The 19,439-nt window shown below is 37.9% G+C and overlaps 1 protein-coding gene across 1 annotated transcript in view; it reads left to right on the forward strand.

Moving 5' to 3' along the window:
* The window catches only part of LOC110722413, a 29,880-nt gene extending 17,455 nt beyond the window's left edge, over positions 1-12,425 (forward strand). Inside the window, exons 4-5 of the mRNA XM_021901678.1 lie at positions 903-1,038; positions 11,957-12,425. Of these exons, the coding sequence (XP_021757370.1) occupies positions 903-1,038; positions 11,957-12,241 (421 nt within the window). The 3' untranslated portion in view covers positions 12,242-12,425. The remainder of the gene's footprint in view (positions 1-902; positions 1,039-11,956) is intronic.
* The last annotated feature ends 7,014 nt before the right edge of the window (positions 12,426-19,439 follow it).

Consider the following 19,439-nt stretch of genomic DNA (forward strand, 5'->3'; position numbering starts at 1 on the left):
TGGAAGAAATCAATTTAGAGCTAAACCTATTTTCATGTTATTGGATGATATATGTAGGATAAGTTGTAATTTTAATGCCTTTAATTGTGCTCATGTTTAACAGACAGGTAATACAGCTGCCTATGTGCCACTACGAATTTGCCCCGAAATCTTCAAACTTTGGCGGATCTTGACTTAATTTAATAATATCTACAACGTCATTAAAAAAACTTATAAAAATATAACAACTATAGTTGTGTATTTTATTATGCGACACTTTTGCTAAAACTGTGAGAGATTTTTGGGAAAAGTATTGCAATAATTTAAAAAATAAGAAAGTATTTTTTATAAATACTTTAGTAAAACTAATAAATTTATAAGATATTAAGTTATAATTAATTTTATACATATTAAATATATATTGAAACTTAATCGAAAATGAAATTTTAAATAATTTATTATCAATTTGAATTTCATTGATTTAGCATTATACGTGTCAATGTCTCATATTAATGCTTATTTGTCGTGTGTGACACTTGGTGAAAAGTTAACGAATTTATAAGATATTTATTGAAATTTATAATTTAATCTATAAATATTGGAATATTATTGAAAATAAAACCCTAAACTAAATATTTTATTCTAAAAATGTATCCAAATTTTATTGAAAATAAAACTCTTTACTAATTTTGTATGCTACAAAATCTATCCTATTTTTTATCCTCATAAAAAAATATATTCAAATAAATCCTATGTGTCATATTAATAATTAAATCTCGCCTACGTGGCGCTATACTTAATGATCTATGAAAAGTTAAAATACCAAGTGTCAGCTATCTCATAGCCTGCCTAAATGTTTAGCTTAATATATTAGTTATATATAATTAGATTGTTTAAAAAAAACAATTACCTTTACTTTCCAGGGATGCGTTTTCAGGATTTGATGCAAAAATAGTGGCCAACTTTACAGAAAAGCACATCATATCAATAACTACGCAATATAGCTTTGAGATAAGCAGAGTTCGAGCAGTTGTTGACAATGCCCAAGGAATCATCGAGGTAAATATATATTCCATCCATTCTATATACTGAGAAGTATTGTGACAATTATATTGAGATGGAGTAATTTACAAGGTATGGAATATGTATGAAATTAAGAATGAATCAATATGCATATAATAATCACATATACTAGGGTGTCAATTCGGGTAAACAGTTTGGGTTTGGGTTGGGTTAAATAGTTTTGGGTTATTACGGGTCGGTTTATAACGGGTTAAAATGATTAGCGGGTCGGTTTGAGTCGGTTTTGAAAATCATCGGGTCAGTTCGGTTTTTTATTCGTGTCGGGTTGTAGTTGGTTTGGGTCGTAATTTGTTTGGGTTGAACTGGGTCAGTTAGAAAACGAGTTTAGCCGGTTTAAAGTGGGTTTCGGTTCAAAACAGTTCGGGCTCTAATCGGGTCGAGTTGTAATTGGTTCAGATCATAATTAATTTGGGTTAAATCGGGTCAGTTTGAAAATGGGTCTCGGTTCAAAACAAATCTGGTGAAATCGGGGGTCTGGTCATTATCGGTTTAGGTCATAATCAGTTTGGATTGAACTTGGTAGGTTTGAAAACGGGTTTACTCAATTTGAACCGGGTTTCAGTCCAAATCTTATTGGGTTAAAATCGAAACTGATCATTATCGAGTCAAGTTAGTCGGATAATGGGTAGGAACGGGTTATGTTTTAATCAAGTTAAGTCATAAATAAGTTGGGTTTATCGAGTAGTGGGTTGAAACAGATCAGATCATAAATATATTGGGTTACGGTTTATGAACGACTCAGTCATAACGGGTTACCGGTCGTAAATGGTTCGGTCTGAATGGGTTACGGGTCGTAAACTGTTTGGTCTCAACGGGTTACAGTTTGAAACCGTTCGGTCATAACGGGTTACGAGTTATAAATGGTTCGGTCACAACGGGTTACGGGTTGGACCAGTTCAGGTTTATCGGATTTTTGTTTGGTTTAAACGGTTTTGGGTTTAAAATTGTGTCAGGTTACTATCGGGTTTAGACGTAATAGGTTCGGGTTGTTTTCAGTTTCGAGTTGTAACGATTTGGCTTGATAACGGGTCGGGTTAGTAACGGTTCACACAAATTCGGTTCAGTTCAGTTTCGGGTTAGAAAAAAATTGGGTCGGGTCGGTTTTCAAAAAACGAGTTTTTACGGTTCAATTCCTTCTCGGATCGATTCGAAATAATAGGGTTTAACGGTTCGGATGTACAGCTCTACATGTACAATGTGTCTAACAATACAGTCAACTGCGGGAGACCAGATTCAAAGGGATTTTTTTCCAAACTAATCTTTCTTAACAAAATATTTTGCAAAGTAGCACTGCAACCACCATGAGCCACCACATTAACCACCACGGGCCATCGCTTCTACCCCGTTTCTCATTATGGAGCCCAAATGTCTTGTACTTGATATATATCGGCCTAGAACGATCTATTTTGACTAACATAAGTCCGATTTGGACAAATAAGGAAATCAAACTTCAAACCACACACAGATTCATTCAAAAAACATTTATTATATTAATAATGTAAGTGTTATATACATCATTCTAGCAAATCCGGCTACAGCAAATAAATCAGATAATACTATCCCGACACATTTAATCGAGGTAATGGTTCTCTATTCTGTCTGTCGGCCCTCCGTCTGACATGACGCCGCCTGTAATGAGTAATGGTGGTGAATGGGTGTCAGGGTGGTGGGGGAGTCTGCTGGCTGGACGAAGGGTCGTCCTGGGTAGGCAGAACTGTGGATGATGTTATCCTCTGCGCCTCTGGGTGATGTAGGATCACCTCAAACGCTACTCTAGCCGAGCTCAAACTGTGAATGTACGGAGTGGCCATCATGACCGTCCCGCTGGTGAACGAGATAGCCGTGACCATTTCTCTGTAAGTTAGCCACGCCCTATCTCGCACCCGCTCGACCTAGGCTCTGGTGGGTCTGTCTGCAAGGGCGACTGATAGTGTATCAACCATCGCCACCATATCCGCTGCCTGCAGTAATCATCGATCAGTCAGTTGTATGATATAGAAATTTACAAATTGATGAAAATAAATAGAATAAAAGAAACTCACATATCCACTAATGATGTCATATGCTGGATGGTAATGTGTGGATGGTGGTGTGTAGCTGGGGTTGATGAAACGCCGTGTAATACGCCTGTACCAAACCATGTACGAATCGTGAGGATCCATAATGCCCTGCATCAGATCACCTCCAATTACGAACTCCAACCGTCGCTGCCATAGGTCAATGTAAAGTCTATGCTCCACTGACCAGTTTGTCTCCCCCTTTCCCCGACGGTCAACGACATGCAGGCGGATACTAGTGTCACACTGCTGGGGACAGGCTGGCGTAGTCCAAACTGTCGCATGACTCGGTCGGGTAGGTGACTCTCCACAACTTCGAAACATATCATGGGGGTCTTGGCACGCCACTCTGCCTGATGATCAAACAGATGAGCAAGCATGGAATCAACCAAGTCAGCTACATACGGATCCCATGTCACCTGCAACAACACATCAAAAGTAATACCATAAATAGGTTAGTGCACTGACAAGAATCATATTAAATAAATGTTTACAAATTCCTTTTAAGTTACCACCTGATCCTCGGTGAGTCAGTCAAGGGCGTCTCGGTAGTACGGAAGACCCCTCGCCGCATGCGCATGTGTCAATCTGGGGACCACCCACCTAATACCAAAAAATGTTTTAGTTCGTCAACTAGCATAATAAAACCTTCTAAAGTCTAAAGTAATAACAACTGAAATAAACCAGCAACCGTACGTCTCGCCAGGTGTAGGGAGCGGTGGAGCATCGTACGCCTGGTACTGCTTGTCCCAGTCCTGCTGCCCCTGACGATGTACAACAGGCCTACCTAGTCTGCCTACATGGATATGCTCCCAAGCCCATAACTGTAACACAAAAATACAAAATTAGGTTAAGTATAAACTAGGTAAGTAATAGACAAAATAGATTGTTGATAATTACGTGAGTTACTTGAAGCACAATCAAGGGACCTCCGATCTCGCCAGAACCACAGAGGGATGCTCTACACAGGTGGCGATACAACGTCGCCAAACAGGCACTACCTGTCAGGAATTTAAAGTGTGGTAGAAGAGAACCCTCTCCTTTGAAGGAGAGGCCGCGGCTTGAAAGCCACGGAAAGCCGCGCCAGCGGCATGGTGGCCGCGCCCGCGGCATGGGTGCGGCCAGGCATCTCCAGAAAGTTGGGTGAAATTTGTGATTTCCCTGTCCGCGCCCGCAAGCCATGAGGAGTTCCCGCTCCTAAAAGAGGAGCGCCCGCTCTTACTGGATGCCGCGTCGGCGACCCTGTATGCCGCGCCCGCGGGCCTAGCAGTTGTTGTTTCGTTTGTTCTTTTAATTGCGAAATTAAAAGAATAGACTCTGGTTTTTGCTTTCTCTGTTTTTTTTCCTCTCCAAGAATTCTTCTTCTTCACACTTTTCTCTAAGAAACTTGCAATCTCTTATAGAAAACTCTATCAATTAAGTTAAATCTTTGAGAATTTGATCATCTTGCTACAAATCTTAGTGCAAAGATTGTAGTGTTGTCTATTGTATCTCAAAGTGAATTTCCAGTTTCAACCCAAGCACCGTGGTGGGGGAAATAATCACTTTAGGAAAGTGTTTACACGCCTTAGGAAAGTATCCGGTATTGAACTCACGTGGTCCTTGGTATTCTCATGTTCTTGGTGGTTTCATAGGCTTGGAGTAGAGGCAAGTTTTTAATATCTTTCATATTAGTGTTTTCTTTGTAATTTCTGAATTACTTTGACATTGGTGTTTGGTTTGCAATACTTTGATTAGTATTGATTGTTGTATAATTAAACATTATTTATACAATGCTTAGGTTTTGTTCCACCATCTTTAAGTAATTCTTGTTGTGTAGAATTGCTGAAAACCTAACACTACCCCAGCTGTAGCCACGGATATGATCCCAGTCGTGGTCTAGCAGTTGTAGGTTAATAAGCTGCAGATGGCTCCTGCTCTTGTTGCCGAACAACACGCCCGAGAAAAGCAGGAACAAGTATGCCCGAGCATGTCTCTGAACCGTGGCGTCAGCAGCGTCCGCAGGCAGCACACAGAAAGTCACACGTATCCAGCTGGTCCTCAACCTGGACTCCTTGATCTCGTTCGGGACCTGGCTGGACCCCGAGAACCCGAGCTACCAAACCAACGGGATCGACTAACACATGTCCTGTCACCGCAGTCCCATGTATAGGAAGGCGCGTGAGTATCGCGACGTCCCGCAACATAACGGTCGCCTCCCCAACAGGTAGGTGGAAGAACTGCGTCTCCTGTCTCCACCTCTCCGCGAGCGCAGTGACAAGCGCTCGATCGATCTCCCTGAACGCCATCTAATGATTACCACCCAAGCCAGCCAACTCGACGTACGCAATAACGCGTTGATCGATAACCCAGTCCGCCATAACCCTGGTAGTGTAGTGCCTGCAAACCAGCAGCCTCGCTGGATCAACCTTATAAAAAATCGTACGAACGTAATTAATATCTAATAGTATATCATTTTAACATACATAAGTACATGAACTAACGGATGAAATATTACCGACTGGTCCCATATCTCAACGCTCCGATGTTTGTCCTGTCGTGTCAGGACAGAAGGGTCAACAGGTCCGGGTGTCCTATCTTGTTTGTCCATGAAATATGTTCATTAACAACGTTATACACCAATTATCAACACAATTACTAGATCATCAATTAAACATGAGCTGGACGAGTTAAAGGCATCGACGAAAAATTTCAAATGACAACATTCAAAATAGAAATGATCCAAATGTTACAAATGTTACAAACGTTACAAAATCAGATACAAAATAAATCTACTATTCTACTACATCAAATTACAGATACAAACTTAGGTCTTGGTCGGTGTAGATTGACACGTTGTTCGGTTGTGACCTTGCTGGTGACAGCGGCTGCATTTACTCGGGGGCCGGTGAGTCTTATCCATTTCATTGCGTATACGCTTTGACTTTGGCTGACCTTTTCCTCGTACCATGCTGCCGTTCGGAATGAGTTTAGGGCCGATGTACTGTGTCCAGGTCATCTCACAGGGGATAGGCCAGAGCTGTGGCGCATAGGTGTTCGTATAGGCCTCTGATTGCAGCACAGGTTCCACCCATGGCCGCTCTGATAGTGAATACGTCGCACAGACTGCTAGAACATGAGAACATGGGAGATAGAATATCCGGGGTTTGTTGCATGTACAAGTTCTCAACTCAAAGTTAACAGTATGTTTATGGCCTCCTATTCTACCAAGTCGCTCTCCCTTTTCTGTTGTTACTTGGTAAATATGCAATCGGCGGTTATACGCATCCACTCTGTGATATCTGGCTTTTGCGGTGTTCTTCTCCAGAATGGCGGTGACCTTGGGGGGTATGCAAGTCCCTGTTCAGACCTAGCCTTAGAAGACTCCCTTCTTAAAGTGAAATACCTATTAACTCTGTGGAAAGTTAACTCGACAAGGGACATGATCGGTAGAAACCGAGCTCCCTTCAACACATTGTTAAATGTTTTAGAGAAGTTTGTAGTACATATCCCATATCTGCGACCAGCGTCGTGAAACAGAGACCACATAGGAAACGTGACTTGAACAATATACTCCATGGCCTTGGTACATGCCTCAACAATGAAACACAGATCAGCTTGAAGTTTTCTTTTTTGCCTTTGGTACGCAGCAGCCTTGAACATATCTCTCATGTCATTGCTTCGCACGTGAGTCTTCAAGTTAGAAGCTATGTGGCGAACATAAAACCTGTGATAGGCTCGCGGCAAGATCCCAGGATGTCGATCAGATATAACACAGAGGTCATCTCGTTGCGTGACATGAACCCGAATGCAACCTAGAAACCAATACCAGCTGGAAGTGTTTTCCCCTTCTACCAACGTAAATGCTAGCGGAAATACTTGGAAGCTTGCATCCCCACTTGTAGCAACCGATAGTGTTCCTTTATTCTTCCCGTACAAGTGCTTCCCATCGATACAGATAACAAGCATATAATGTTTAAAACCGTCGATACAAGGACCGAAGGCTTAAAACACTCGTTCAAACACTTCCATGTTGCTAGAGTAAATACCATCCACCAGAGCTTTGTGTTTCCATACAACAACGGTTCCCGGGTTTGACTGTTGGAGTGCTTGCATGAAGTGCGGAAGTCTGCCGTAAGAACTCTCCCAATCCCCAAATATATCAGCTATAGCTTTGTCCTTGACATACCATGATCTTCGATACGGAACTTGGAAATGAAATTGCTTGGAGATGAGTTCCTGGATGAATTCAACTTCAAAGGACGGATCTTTCTGCACAAAGGACTTCACATACTCTGATATTATGGACAAATTCAAGTGTGGGTGATCAGTAGATAGTACTTTAGTGACATAGTTCTCCCGGTGCGGGCCTTTGTATTTGACTAGGGAAAAGCCACGCGAGTGCTCACTTGATTTGGTACCCCGTAGCGACCAACCACATTTCTTCTTGCACCGCAGATGAAGGACACTATCATTCGAGGTCACTGTGGTGTAGAATTGGTTCCTCTGTATAGAATACATCTTCACCATTTCTTGATGCATTTTCTTACTTTCAAAATACATGCCCTTCTAAAATTCTCCTCCGGGAACAAACGGTGTATGGCTACTTGATTCGGCCCAATACTGATCAAGTTCATAATTCTCGTTTATCTGACTAAACCAAGGTACGGGAGTTCTAACCATGGGCTCGCTAACTTCCATGTGTGCAGGTTCAACATCCATGTTCTGAAGTCCATCTTCCTCCTCTCCGCTCTCGGCCTCATCATTTGTTTCCGCATACACATCATACACAGACAATTCGTTATTCAAAATAGTTTCAAGATGATTTGGCATAGGTTGAGACGCTGATGCTTGAACATCATCTTGCATAGGCGAATAACTACGCAATTGCATTGGTGAAGGTGTGACGGTGTTTGATGTTGAAGGACAAGGTTGGCCGTACATTGTCACATATGCCCCCCCATGTACAGGTGAAGCTATATGAGAACTAAACGGCATGTTAAATTGATCGTCGTGCAGCATTCTACTGAAAGATCCCATCCCATATTCATTCGATGGAATGTCGTTTGAGGGCACTTGGAAGGACTCTGTATTGTAACTGGAAATATATGTAGATTGTTGTTTTGGCCGAGTACTTTGTTGGGTACATATAGGCACCATTTCTACATATATTTCAGTGGGAACACCCTTCATTGCAACAACGCTCCTCAAAGCTTTCAAATGTTTATTCGTAGAAACAGATAACACTTGAACCCCATTGCCAGTCTCAAACCTCATTTTAATGTTTAGTTCAACATTCCTTGGGTTTGAACCAATACTACTATGAACCTCGTTCATCAAATCATTGAAAGTCATATTCGGTTCAAGTGTTAGTGGTTCCATATTTCCTCCACTATACTCGACACGGGGTTCACCAAACAGAATTTCACCTCCTCACCGGCATAACAACACAGCATTTTGTGTAGCCATATTCTACATTACAACCAAAACACATTATACTTAAACGCACTAACTCATCCCTAAATCGCTATATATAAACAACAATGTACATACTTTTCAAATTACAACAACTTAGAAGCCCTAAATCACCATTATTAAACAACAATGTAGGTTATCACAATTACTCAAAAATTAACAATTATCAGCCATTAACAACAATTATCAACATTATCAACAATTATCTAAATTAACAATTCAACATTTTCAACAATTATCTACACTAACAATTCAACATTACCAACAATTATCAACACTAACAATTTAAAATTATCAACACTAATAATTCAATATTATCAATTCAATATTATCAACACTAACATTCACAAAAAAAAGCAACAATTATAAAAAAACCTAGATTATAAAAACCTAAGAGAAAGGGGGCAAGTACCTAATTCGACAAGGAAGTGAAGAAAGAGGGCGTCGGAGCAGTCGGCGGCCGGTGGTCGAAGGGAGACGCCGGTGGGAGGGGGATTTGGGTTGCGTGAGAGAGAGATTGAGTGAGGGAGAGATTGGGTGAGAGGAATGAAATGGGGGAGTTTGAGTTAGAGAGGAAGCTGCCTCTGTTTTACAGCAGCGATAGAAACGCTGACTAAGACAGCGTTTCATAAAACGCATAAAACGCTGCCTCAGTCAGCGTTTTACTACATATGAATTCTTTATTTTAAAACATTTTAAATATAACAAATTACGAAATTTTCTTAAAAAAAAGGGTCAACAGGGTAAAACGCTGTCCCAGACAGCGTTTTATGTTTTAATTTTTTTTTTAAAAAAAAACCAGGGTATAAAACGCTGTTTGAGACAGCGTTTTACCCTATAAGCTTAATTTGGTAAATAGTTTTGCCACGCATCCATTTTACAAATTTGTTTTTGTATAAAGCTTACTTTGGAAAAATATCGAATTTAAAGACTAGTTCGTCTATATGTGTTAAATATGTGTTCACTTTTTGCATTATTATCTAATTTTCTGATTCTATGATTCTATCTTTAATGTCTTGGATAACTCCTGACTTCCTGAGTATAGAGGCTAGCCTGCCAGGCTTCATAAGACAAACTACGTTGACTTTAAGTGTAGAACTACAATATAGCGTTTTACTAATATCTACTCACTTTTACGTTATTTATTTACCATTAATTTTATATCAAAATGTTGTGTAAGACGGTTGTACCTTAATTTTATTGCAAAACGTTAGTTTGAGGGTAAGTTTAATTATTTTTATGATAACTTTAACCTCTTAAATGGTAACTTTTAATTTGTCGTTGGTCTGAATTTAATTCTAATGTATAATTTCTTATAGATTCATGATTATATACTATAAAAGCTAATATGATCAATTTAATACATTATAAATTTTTTGTAAGATTAAATTTAGGAAAATTTGTCAGAAAGGTCCATTTAAGTAGGTCTTTTTATTGTAAAGATCTTTTTATAAAAAAAAGGTGGCACAAAAGGTCCTTTTATCACACTTAGGTTATGGAGAGGGTTCTTTGACTGGTTTCTGACCATTGACTTTTTTTTTCCGGCCAAAAAAAAAGTCACATGTGTTGTACATGACTACTTAGAATTCTTTTTTTCCCTTTTCCCCACTTTTCCCCCTTACCTGGTTTGATTTGTCATCAATTGCCTTCAATTTTAATTTGAGGGACTAGAATTGGAGTTTGATGAATTTTTTTTTTTTTTTCACAAAATAGTGTTCGCGTTGAGGTTGATGATGAAAAAATTAGGGTTTATTAAAGGGAAATGGGGGAAAAGGGGAAAGATGGATTTTTGGGTAAGGCACGTGAATTTTTTTGGCCGAAAAAAATTCAACTGTTGGAATTCGGTCAAAGGACCCTCGTCACAACCTAAGTGCGATAAAAGGACTTTTTGTGCCACCTTTTTTTATAAAAAGAACTTTACGACAAAAAAAACCTACTTAAAAGGACCTTTCTGACAAATTTTTCTAATATTTATTATTCAAAAATAATAACTTTTGTAGAATAAAGGGTAACTTTAAATAATTTTACAATAAATTAACGTACACTTATCTTTTTGAAAAATTTGTTATTTTTTTATTATTTTTTATTAACTACAAATGACTGTGCAGTCTTATTGTATTAAATAAATCTTTTATGTTCTATTTCTTTTTTCTGTATAACAAAAGCAGTCACATGATCTTCATAGTGCTTTTTCTTAATTTCGATTGATACAATAAAGCCTCATTATTGTATATGGAGAATTAAATGTCTAGAAAGTTACAATATATGGGAATTTTTATTGCGTAGTTTATTCCTGTCATGAAATGATAATATTATGAATATGAGGATTTGTTAGAACATGACAACTAATTTATGTAAGAGATACGTGGGCCTCGGGGTAGTACAAAGGAAAGAGGAAGTATGGCCTAATCAACATGGTGGCATGATATTCCTATATTTTTAATGCTTTATGCCTGAACAAGATATTTGATTTCTGCATGTTATCATTAAAGTTATGTTGCATGTGCAACTAAAACTAAACCTTTTTCCTTTGCCATTGTAAAATAAATAAATAAATAAATAAAACTAAACCTTAACATTCCATAATTAAATATTGAGAATATAAATATTCAGTTTTATAACAACTTACTCCTTCTATCCCATATTATGAAAATTTGTATTAATACTTGTCTAACAATATATTTTATGATAAAAAACAATTTTATTATATTAGTAAAACACAATAGTAAATTTAATGAGTAAATTGTGAAAAAAGTCCATCATATTAATTATTTATGAACGAAAGGAGTATTACGTAAACAAATCTGATTTTTCTACCAAATTGATTTGTTGAATTATAACATAGAATTTAAAATTTCCTAGAAAGTTGTCACTCTAAAATAATTTAAGCAAAATAATTTATGAACTACGTCTAGTCGTCTAGGATAACAAATCTTGGCATTTTAAGCAAAAATAATTTATGAATTACCAACCATGGTTTTTTGGTGAAAATAAATCACTAGTTGAATATAGATCTTGCTTGATCATCAGTTGATAGTATTAATTGATAGGTAAATTGTTAAGATATCAACATCATATTTAGTATTTCATCTCTTTTCTTAGCAAAATACTGTTACATACTTACATTATGCCATGTATTGTTTGATGTTCACAAATCATGAAGGAATCACGAGACTAGAGTCTTTATTTTGGCCCACTATATTTTAGCCTTTTAGGATAAGATATTGATAAAAGCGTATTTGGTAAGCTAATGCCATATAACATAGGTTCCCTGTCTACATTACAACGGTACAGCAGTTAGAATAACAGAATTTAATTATTCCGTTATGTATTCAATTATTACTCAACTTATATTATTGTATATATGTATTTTGATCTTGCAGATTAAAAAGGAATTCGGATCATTTGACAAGTATATTTGGGGATTTGTAAACAATAAACCAATTTCTCCTCAATACAAGTTTGCCTACAAAATTCCAGTCAAGACATCTAAATCCGAAAGTATAAGCAAAAACATGGTGAGACGAGGGTTTCGAACCGTCGGTCCATCAGCCGTTCAGTCCTTCATGCAAGTGGCCGGACTTACCAACGATCACTTGATCACTTGTTACAGACACCTCCAATGTACTGCACTGGCTTCTGTCATCTGTCATCCTGACCAATTATAATCCGTGAATGATCATTTTCTGCAGAGTATATGTAAAACTCTATACATGTAAGACGCTTGACGTAACGGACCTTGTAACTCCAAATGCTTGTGTGATATACATGTAATCAACTAACCCCAATTGTAGTGACAAATTAGTGCTTGTTAAATTAATTGTGACTTGTAATATGCTTAGTTTATTTTTATTTTTCCTGTTGTTGTGGGTTGGATGCATGATTTAATATTTGACAGCAAAATGTATGAGTGATTATGTTAGAGAATATATATGAGATTAATTAGAAGTGGAAATTGGGAGTAAAACAGGCCATGTGAAGGAAGGAGGCAGAGCATGTGTGAAGATGACAAATCTCTTTTGATAATACAAGAAGGCCATGTGACTAATCCACAATTTTGCATTATTTGAGTGCAGACTTCAACAGCCTGTGAATGAATAAAGAAAAGGTCGTAAGTGAGTGGAGAGGAGCGTTTATTTTGTGTATGTGGGACCATCTTGTTATTTGATCTTCACTTTTTTAAATTACTACTATTAATCACATTACAATTTCCTTATTACGTTATATATACTTTTTAGGAAAAAATACTTTATATAATCCAACATTTGATCCATTTTTCCAAAATAATCATACCCTTTTATTATTCTAAAATAATTCAAGCTTTTACCCCCATCTTTCTATATCAATCCCAACACGTCACTTTGCTTACGTATGAGGTGACCTTGCTTACATGTCATGTTTTTATTGGTTTGGTTTAGATTTTAATTTACATTTTTTCTAAAGAAAAAACCCACCTTTCTCTCTCCTCTCTAATCCTCCATGACCACCTCTAGCTCACCACTAACAGTAGCTGCCCCTTCCTTAAAACCACCTCCTTCACCCCAGAAACCCCGAAACAACCCATAACTAAGAACCTAGCCCTCGAAACCACCTCCTCCACCCCCGAAACCGCCTATCATAACCCGAAACAACCCATAACCAAAACCCTAGCCCCTGAAACCACCTCCTACACCCCTAAAACCACCACCCATAACCCCGTAACAACCCATAACTAAAACCCTAGCCCCCGAAATCACCTCCTCCATCCCCGAAACCATCTAAAACCCAACCCCCTCACTTTCTCTCGCGTCGAAAAACGCAAATTAAAGAGGTTTAATTTTTTTTTAAATTTTTTTTTTGGTGGGAGTAAGCCGATTTGGAAGTGGAGGAGGGAGGGGGTGGGACGGTTTTTGAAGGCGACAGGTTTGCTCGGGGAAGGGGGGCGAGAATTTTGTCGGCGGGAAGGGGCTAGAGTGATTGGGGGAGGAGGAAGAAAGGAGGGGGTGGAACTTTGGGTGGTGGGAATGAAGGAAGATGGTAGGAGGGAGGAGAGAGAAACGGATAACCGATTTTTTAGTTAATCGGTCATCTAGGTTCATTATGGGAAGATGGGTGTGAAAGATTGGATTATTTTGGAACAATCCAAAGGTGGAATTATTTTAGGAGAACGGAGCAAAGGTTGAATAATTTAAAAGTAATTTTTCCTACTTCTTATATACTTTTAGTTCTTTAATGATCTTTTGTAGGACCTTAGTAAATTTCTAACTTATTAAGCATAGCATATTTGGTGTGCTTTTCACTTTTTGTGTTTCCTTTCTTTGATTCTTGGTTGATTTTTTGGGCCTATCAGTGCAAAATTGCAAACAAGTGAAACAACTAACATTATTGTTAAGTCTTTCTTTAGTTTTACAAGACAACAATACCCTCATTATTGCATCTCTTTTTTATTTTAAGAAGGAAATGATTATCAAATATTAACAAACAAAAGGGTTCCTCATTGTAATTTTTTTAAAGTAGTGAATGATTAACAAAGCAAGCAATAAATGAAAATGTTGCAGTTGACTATTTTAGACTTTAAACAAAAATTATGGCTCGGGAAAAGTTAGAATGGGAATTTTAGCTTATTTTGAGACATAAAGTTAATAGAAAATTAACTGTGTTAGTCATTAATGGTGTTTAGTACAAATTTATCATTTGTAAGGTGTATATTGCTCATTCAAAACCTTTTAGGGGTACACGATGTATCTTGTGAATCCTTAGGGGTATATTGAAAGACTTCTCTTTTATTGTTAGTGTTTTCATTCTTTGATTACATTTCTAGTTCTAATACCAGCTTCTTTCATTGTTTACTTTAATTTTATGTGTTTTATTAAAAATGCATCACTTCTATATTTGGTAATTTTGTACTATATTTCTTTGTTTCTCTCTTTCTTAAAACTCACACAAAATATTTTATCATTCCTCTCTCTTACATGGTCCTCACTCTCTCTCACATGATATCTTTTTTATTGTCCACATTGTACTTTTTATGTGCTCCTTTTCCTCTTCACTATGTGCGCCCTCTCATAGGGTTGTGTGCCCGCGCAGTACACCTTTGTGCGCCCTCTCTGTGGTCGCTCAGCGCATCATGAGTCAACCTCTTCTCCTTAGCTTAGCATCAAGGTTTCCTACAAAACACAAACAAAAGAAACCAAGGTAGAATATAGACAAAAAGAGGGATAAAACTAAGAAAGAAAAGAAATTAAAGAAAGGAAACTAAATATAGAAAAGAGGGTACAAAAAAGCTACAAGCATGGGGAAAAACCATCAAAACGAACTCTTAATCGTGGCATAAATGCCACTCATCAACTTCCCCCATACTTGCTTCGTGCTTGTCCTCAAGCAAAGAAAGCTACAAGAAACAAAAACTAGCAAAGAAAGCCGAATTTTCTTTTAGCGCAAGCAACAAGCCATTTAAACCTCAAGATTTCCGACGAGGACGAGTTGTGATCTCGTGAGGGTTTCCAAAGAGCTTACCCCACAACTCTTGCAAAATTGTGTTTAAGACAAACCAAAGATGAGAGATAGCGAGAGATAAGGGAGAAGCAACAATCACACACAAATTATAATCGAATCAAGCTTTTAAAGCCAATAAGCATAAGTGAATGACAAGCTTTCTAAGTAGTAGAAGTGAGCACGCAAGGGGATACCAAGGGTTGATTGAAGGATAAATCATGCTAAGCGTAGAGAACTCTAACATGCACCAGTCCCCCCGCATTCCATACAATCTTACCACGTTCCCTCATCTAGTTTCAAATCCACCATTGGAAGTAGCATCTCATGACTCCTCGAAGGAGCCGGAACAAAGATAAAACAATACAAAACAAGGGAAACCCAACATCTTACCAAGTCATACTCTCTCCATAATCTAGCCCCCTCCTCCGACTAGTGACTCAACTAACCTAGGTAAAAACAACATTAAGAGGGTTGTAACCGTTTGCTAGGGGGTAAAGGTGTGGAAAAATTTAGAAATTGGTGCTAAGCCTAATTGTGATGCAAACGGTGATTAAGCCTCTATTCCAAAATCAAGCATTTCCCAATTTTCAAACAAGATATCTACAATCTTACATCAAATTGCCAAACACTTTGAGCTTTCATTTTCGTCTCTCATCTTTATTCATCAATTTTTTCTCTTTTCTTTTGAGCTTTTGGAAAATTTTGTTCTTTTTTTTTTTCTTCTTTTCTTTCTCAAATTTTATTCCATTGTCCTTGCTTTTTGTAACTATGGAAGACTTTTTCTAGGAATTACACTAGATTTTATTGAACAAACATTCACGAAATCAGAGCTTCACTTTCCATCTTAAACCGTTACCTTCCAATTTTTCAAATCAAAACCACAACAAACTTTCATGGCTCGAGCTTCACAATCCTATGGGTGAAAAATGAAACAAAAAGGCCATGGGCTTGTAATATGCTATAATTTAGGAGGAATAGGCTCAACATGGTTAGAAAAAGGGGAAAATGCAAATAAAATTACAAAATACAATAAAAATAAAAGTTAGTCCTAGAAAACAAAATAGTCACCGAATGAAGAACGCCTTTGTCATCCCTAGATTTAGTTCGGTTGCAATCTCGGGAAGCTAGACGACAAGTTCTCAATCTAAGCATGCCTTGGTAAGGATCATATGGCGCTCAAACAAGTAATGTTGGAGGCTTGAACAATGAAACTCACATCGGGTTACAAAAACTGTAGGACAATAGATACTCTAAGCGGAATTTCATGGATCATATTCATAAGCATCTAATAACCAAGATATATGCACAACACATAAAGAAAATTTAATATACCTTTGAAGCGTGATTCCACGTGTGATCGAGCAAGAACAATAGGAAAACAAGAACCCCAAGTGTGATTCCTCTACTTAGTCCATGAGCACAGATTGAACCTCCACTAATGCTAGTTAGTTGTGATTGAACCCTTTCAATCAACCCTCTATGGAGAGGAGAGGAAGGAACTAACCACGAACCACCACGACGAGCACCACGAGCCACCAGAGGGGGCCGGTCGTTCTGATTGGTGAAGAAGGGGAAGGACGTGCGTGAGTGAGTGAGAGAGAGAGATTAGGGTTTTGGGAATTTGGTTGCCCTACTTCACAATTCATTGACTGTTAATTATGGCTACTGTCAACCCTAGGCATGGACTATATTTATAGATCATATCTAAAAATAAGAGTCCATGTTAAGCTCAAATTCCTAACTCTATTCTAACTACTCTAGCCCAACACCTTACATGGTTTGTCATAGTTTCATGAGGCCCATTAATGGGCCTCACACTTGTTCAATCCAATACCCTTGTGTGTGATCTCATAGGATCCATTCTATTGGGCTTTGGACTATTTGACTAGCCCTAAGATCATTTATCATATCTAGCAACAAACAATGACGACCGAAAAGAATGAACTAATTATCTCCATAATAGTGATCCTTGATATATCTAGCAATTGCACTTGACGAAGACATAATTCCTTCAATCTCCCACTTGTTTGAGACAAGTGCGCAATGTTCAAATCCCTTAAGTCAATGTGTGTTGATCTGATAATATGATTTCATCTCATGTCGTGATCATATTAATCTACAAATCTTTTCTTGAATCTGAGTTAGAATTACAAAACAAATGATTACTATGTAATCCATTTGAACACGACCATGCGTTTTCTGAATTCTCCCTCTTCAAGGGGCCATGATACATTCCTAATTAAATAGGTAATCCAATCTCGTGGCAACAAAAGCTCCCACTCAACTTTTGAAGTAAATCAATCATTGAATGAAATCAATGTTCCACTCATGTCAAAGGAATCCACTAATATATCCGGAAGCTCTATACTTGAACTTCAAAGTAGGTCTATAACTCGATCATGCATCATTCATGCATATCCATGTGATTTATCGAGCATCTCTATACCCCTATAGCTCATGAAACTACGTTATCCAATCAATCTTACATGCTTATCCATTTGTTGAAATCATTTATGTCCAATTTATTGATTTCGAACTAGGAACTTTAAATAATGTATGAATTTAGTTCTCCTGTGGGGTTTCATTCACCTAGTCATCAACTTGATGAGCCCATCAATTCATAATTATTTTGGACATTTTATTTAATATCAAAAACCATAATTAAATACCAGAAATGATAAATTTCTGATTAAACATAATTCTGCAAATGAATGTATTACATATGAAATAAGTTTTCTCAAAATAAACAAAAATTATATACAAATTTGGATATTAGGAGTTTGGATTGAAGGGATTTGGATTCTCCTGCATGGGAGCATCTCCATCTATTAAGAAACTCAAAACTCATCAAATTATCATAAAAAATTATCATTAAAAATCTCAAATTACTATAAAAACCATCATCAAACATCATGAACTCATCACCAAAGACATCATCAATCTCATGGAAACAACAACCAACAAACATCATCATAGGCAGAAAATGTGAAAATAACTAACGAAAGCCAAGCATTCTCTACCACTCAAAGAAAAACAATCCCCCACACTAGCATGACACTATACCCCCCACACCATAGAAAACATCTTTATGTCTCTTATACCCCCCCCCCCACACTAGACAAAAGCAACGTCCTCGATGCGACACGAGAAAAACAAGGGAAAGGGAGTGACAAAGGGGAAAGAAAGCAAACAATAGGGGAGACTAGTGGCCACTAGGGCCAACTCCATCGCCATCCTCATCCTCTTCCGCATCATATGAAAAATCGGCTAGAGGGATGCCATGAGGATCCCAACCCCTAGTGTAACCGGGTGGCCAACCACAGTGACCTCTATAGAGGTCTTGTTGCCATTGAGGCAACTGGTCATAAGGAGGAGGCATCTCTTGAGGGGAGGGGTGAGTGAGATCCACATAGGGGTAATTAGGATCACCCCTATAATCGCACCCACCCGGGGCACTGTAATCATAGCCGGCCTCCGAGGGTAGTCCACTCGAGGGCCACCTTGGGAGGATGGCCCTTGCTAATAGGGCCAAGTCGGTCGATCTCCCGACCATTATCCTCAATAATCATCAAATAAGGCACTTGGGGGACTAAAAGTTCTTGAAAATGGGATGTAAGATGAAGGAATAGAAATTTATCGCTCACTTACACCACCAACCATTGAATCACAAGCTCTCTCATCCAATAAACTCTCATCTAAAGGGCTCTCTTATAACTCATCATCATTCAAATCAAGCTCATTATCAATCTCATCCTCATCATAAACTTCAAAACCTAAATGAGCTCTCATAAACTTCAAATCATCATTAAGGTTTAAAGGAAGCTCATCAAAGGGTTGAAGGTTAAACTTGGGAGGGAGCTCAAGATAAACATAATAATTAAACTCTACCTCTAAAAAGGCCTCACCATCCTTCATGGTGGAAAATGTAGAAGAAAATGGGTCATCAAAGGTGAAAGAGGAAGGCAATGGTTAAAGATTTGAGATAGGAGTAGGAGACTCAACCTCACTAAAAACTTCACTCTCATCTTCATAATCATCAGAAGTAAGCTCTACCTCCCCAAACTTCTCATATTAAACCTCATTTTCATCAAAATTATCTAAGCTCAAGGCCTCACCTCAAATAAACCATGGCTAGGACTCAAAGGAGACACGGTGGAATAAGATTGGTTTCCATAATTAAAAGATGGGGAAATGAAATCATAATCAGAGGAGATAAGCGGGGGAATCGACTCTTTAATTGGTTATAACTAAAAAAAATTTAATCCTACATGGCGTGTTAAGAAATTTTTATCCTACGTGGCTTTCTAAAAACTTGGGAAAAAAACTCCCCTTTATATATCCTCCGTTTTTTTTAGTTGACACGTTTTGATTTTAGCACTATTCACTCACTCT

This window comes from Chenopodium quinoa, unplaced genomic scaffold, assembly GCF_001683475.1.
Source record: "Chenopodium quinoa cultivar QQ74 unplaced genomic scaffold, ASM168347v1, whole genome shotgun sequence".
Taxonomy (NCBI): Eukaryota; Viridiplantae; Streptophyta; class Magnoliopsida; order Caryophyllales; family Amaranthaceae; genus Chenopodium; species Chenopodium quinoa.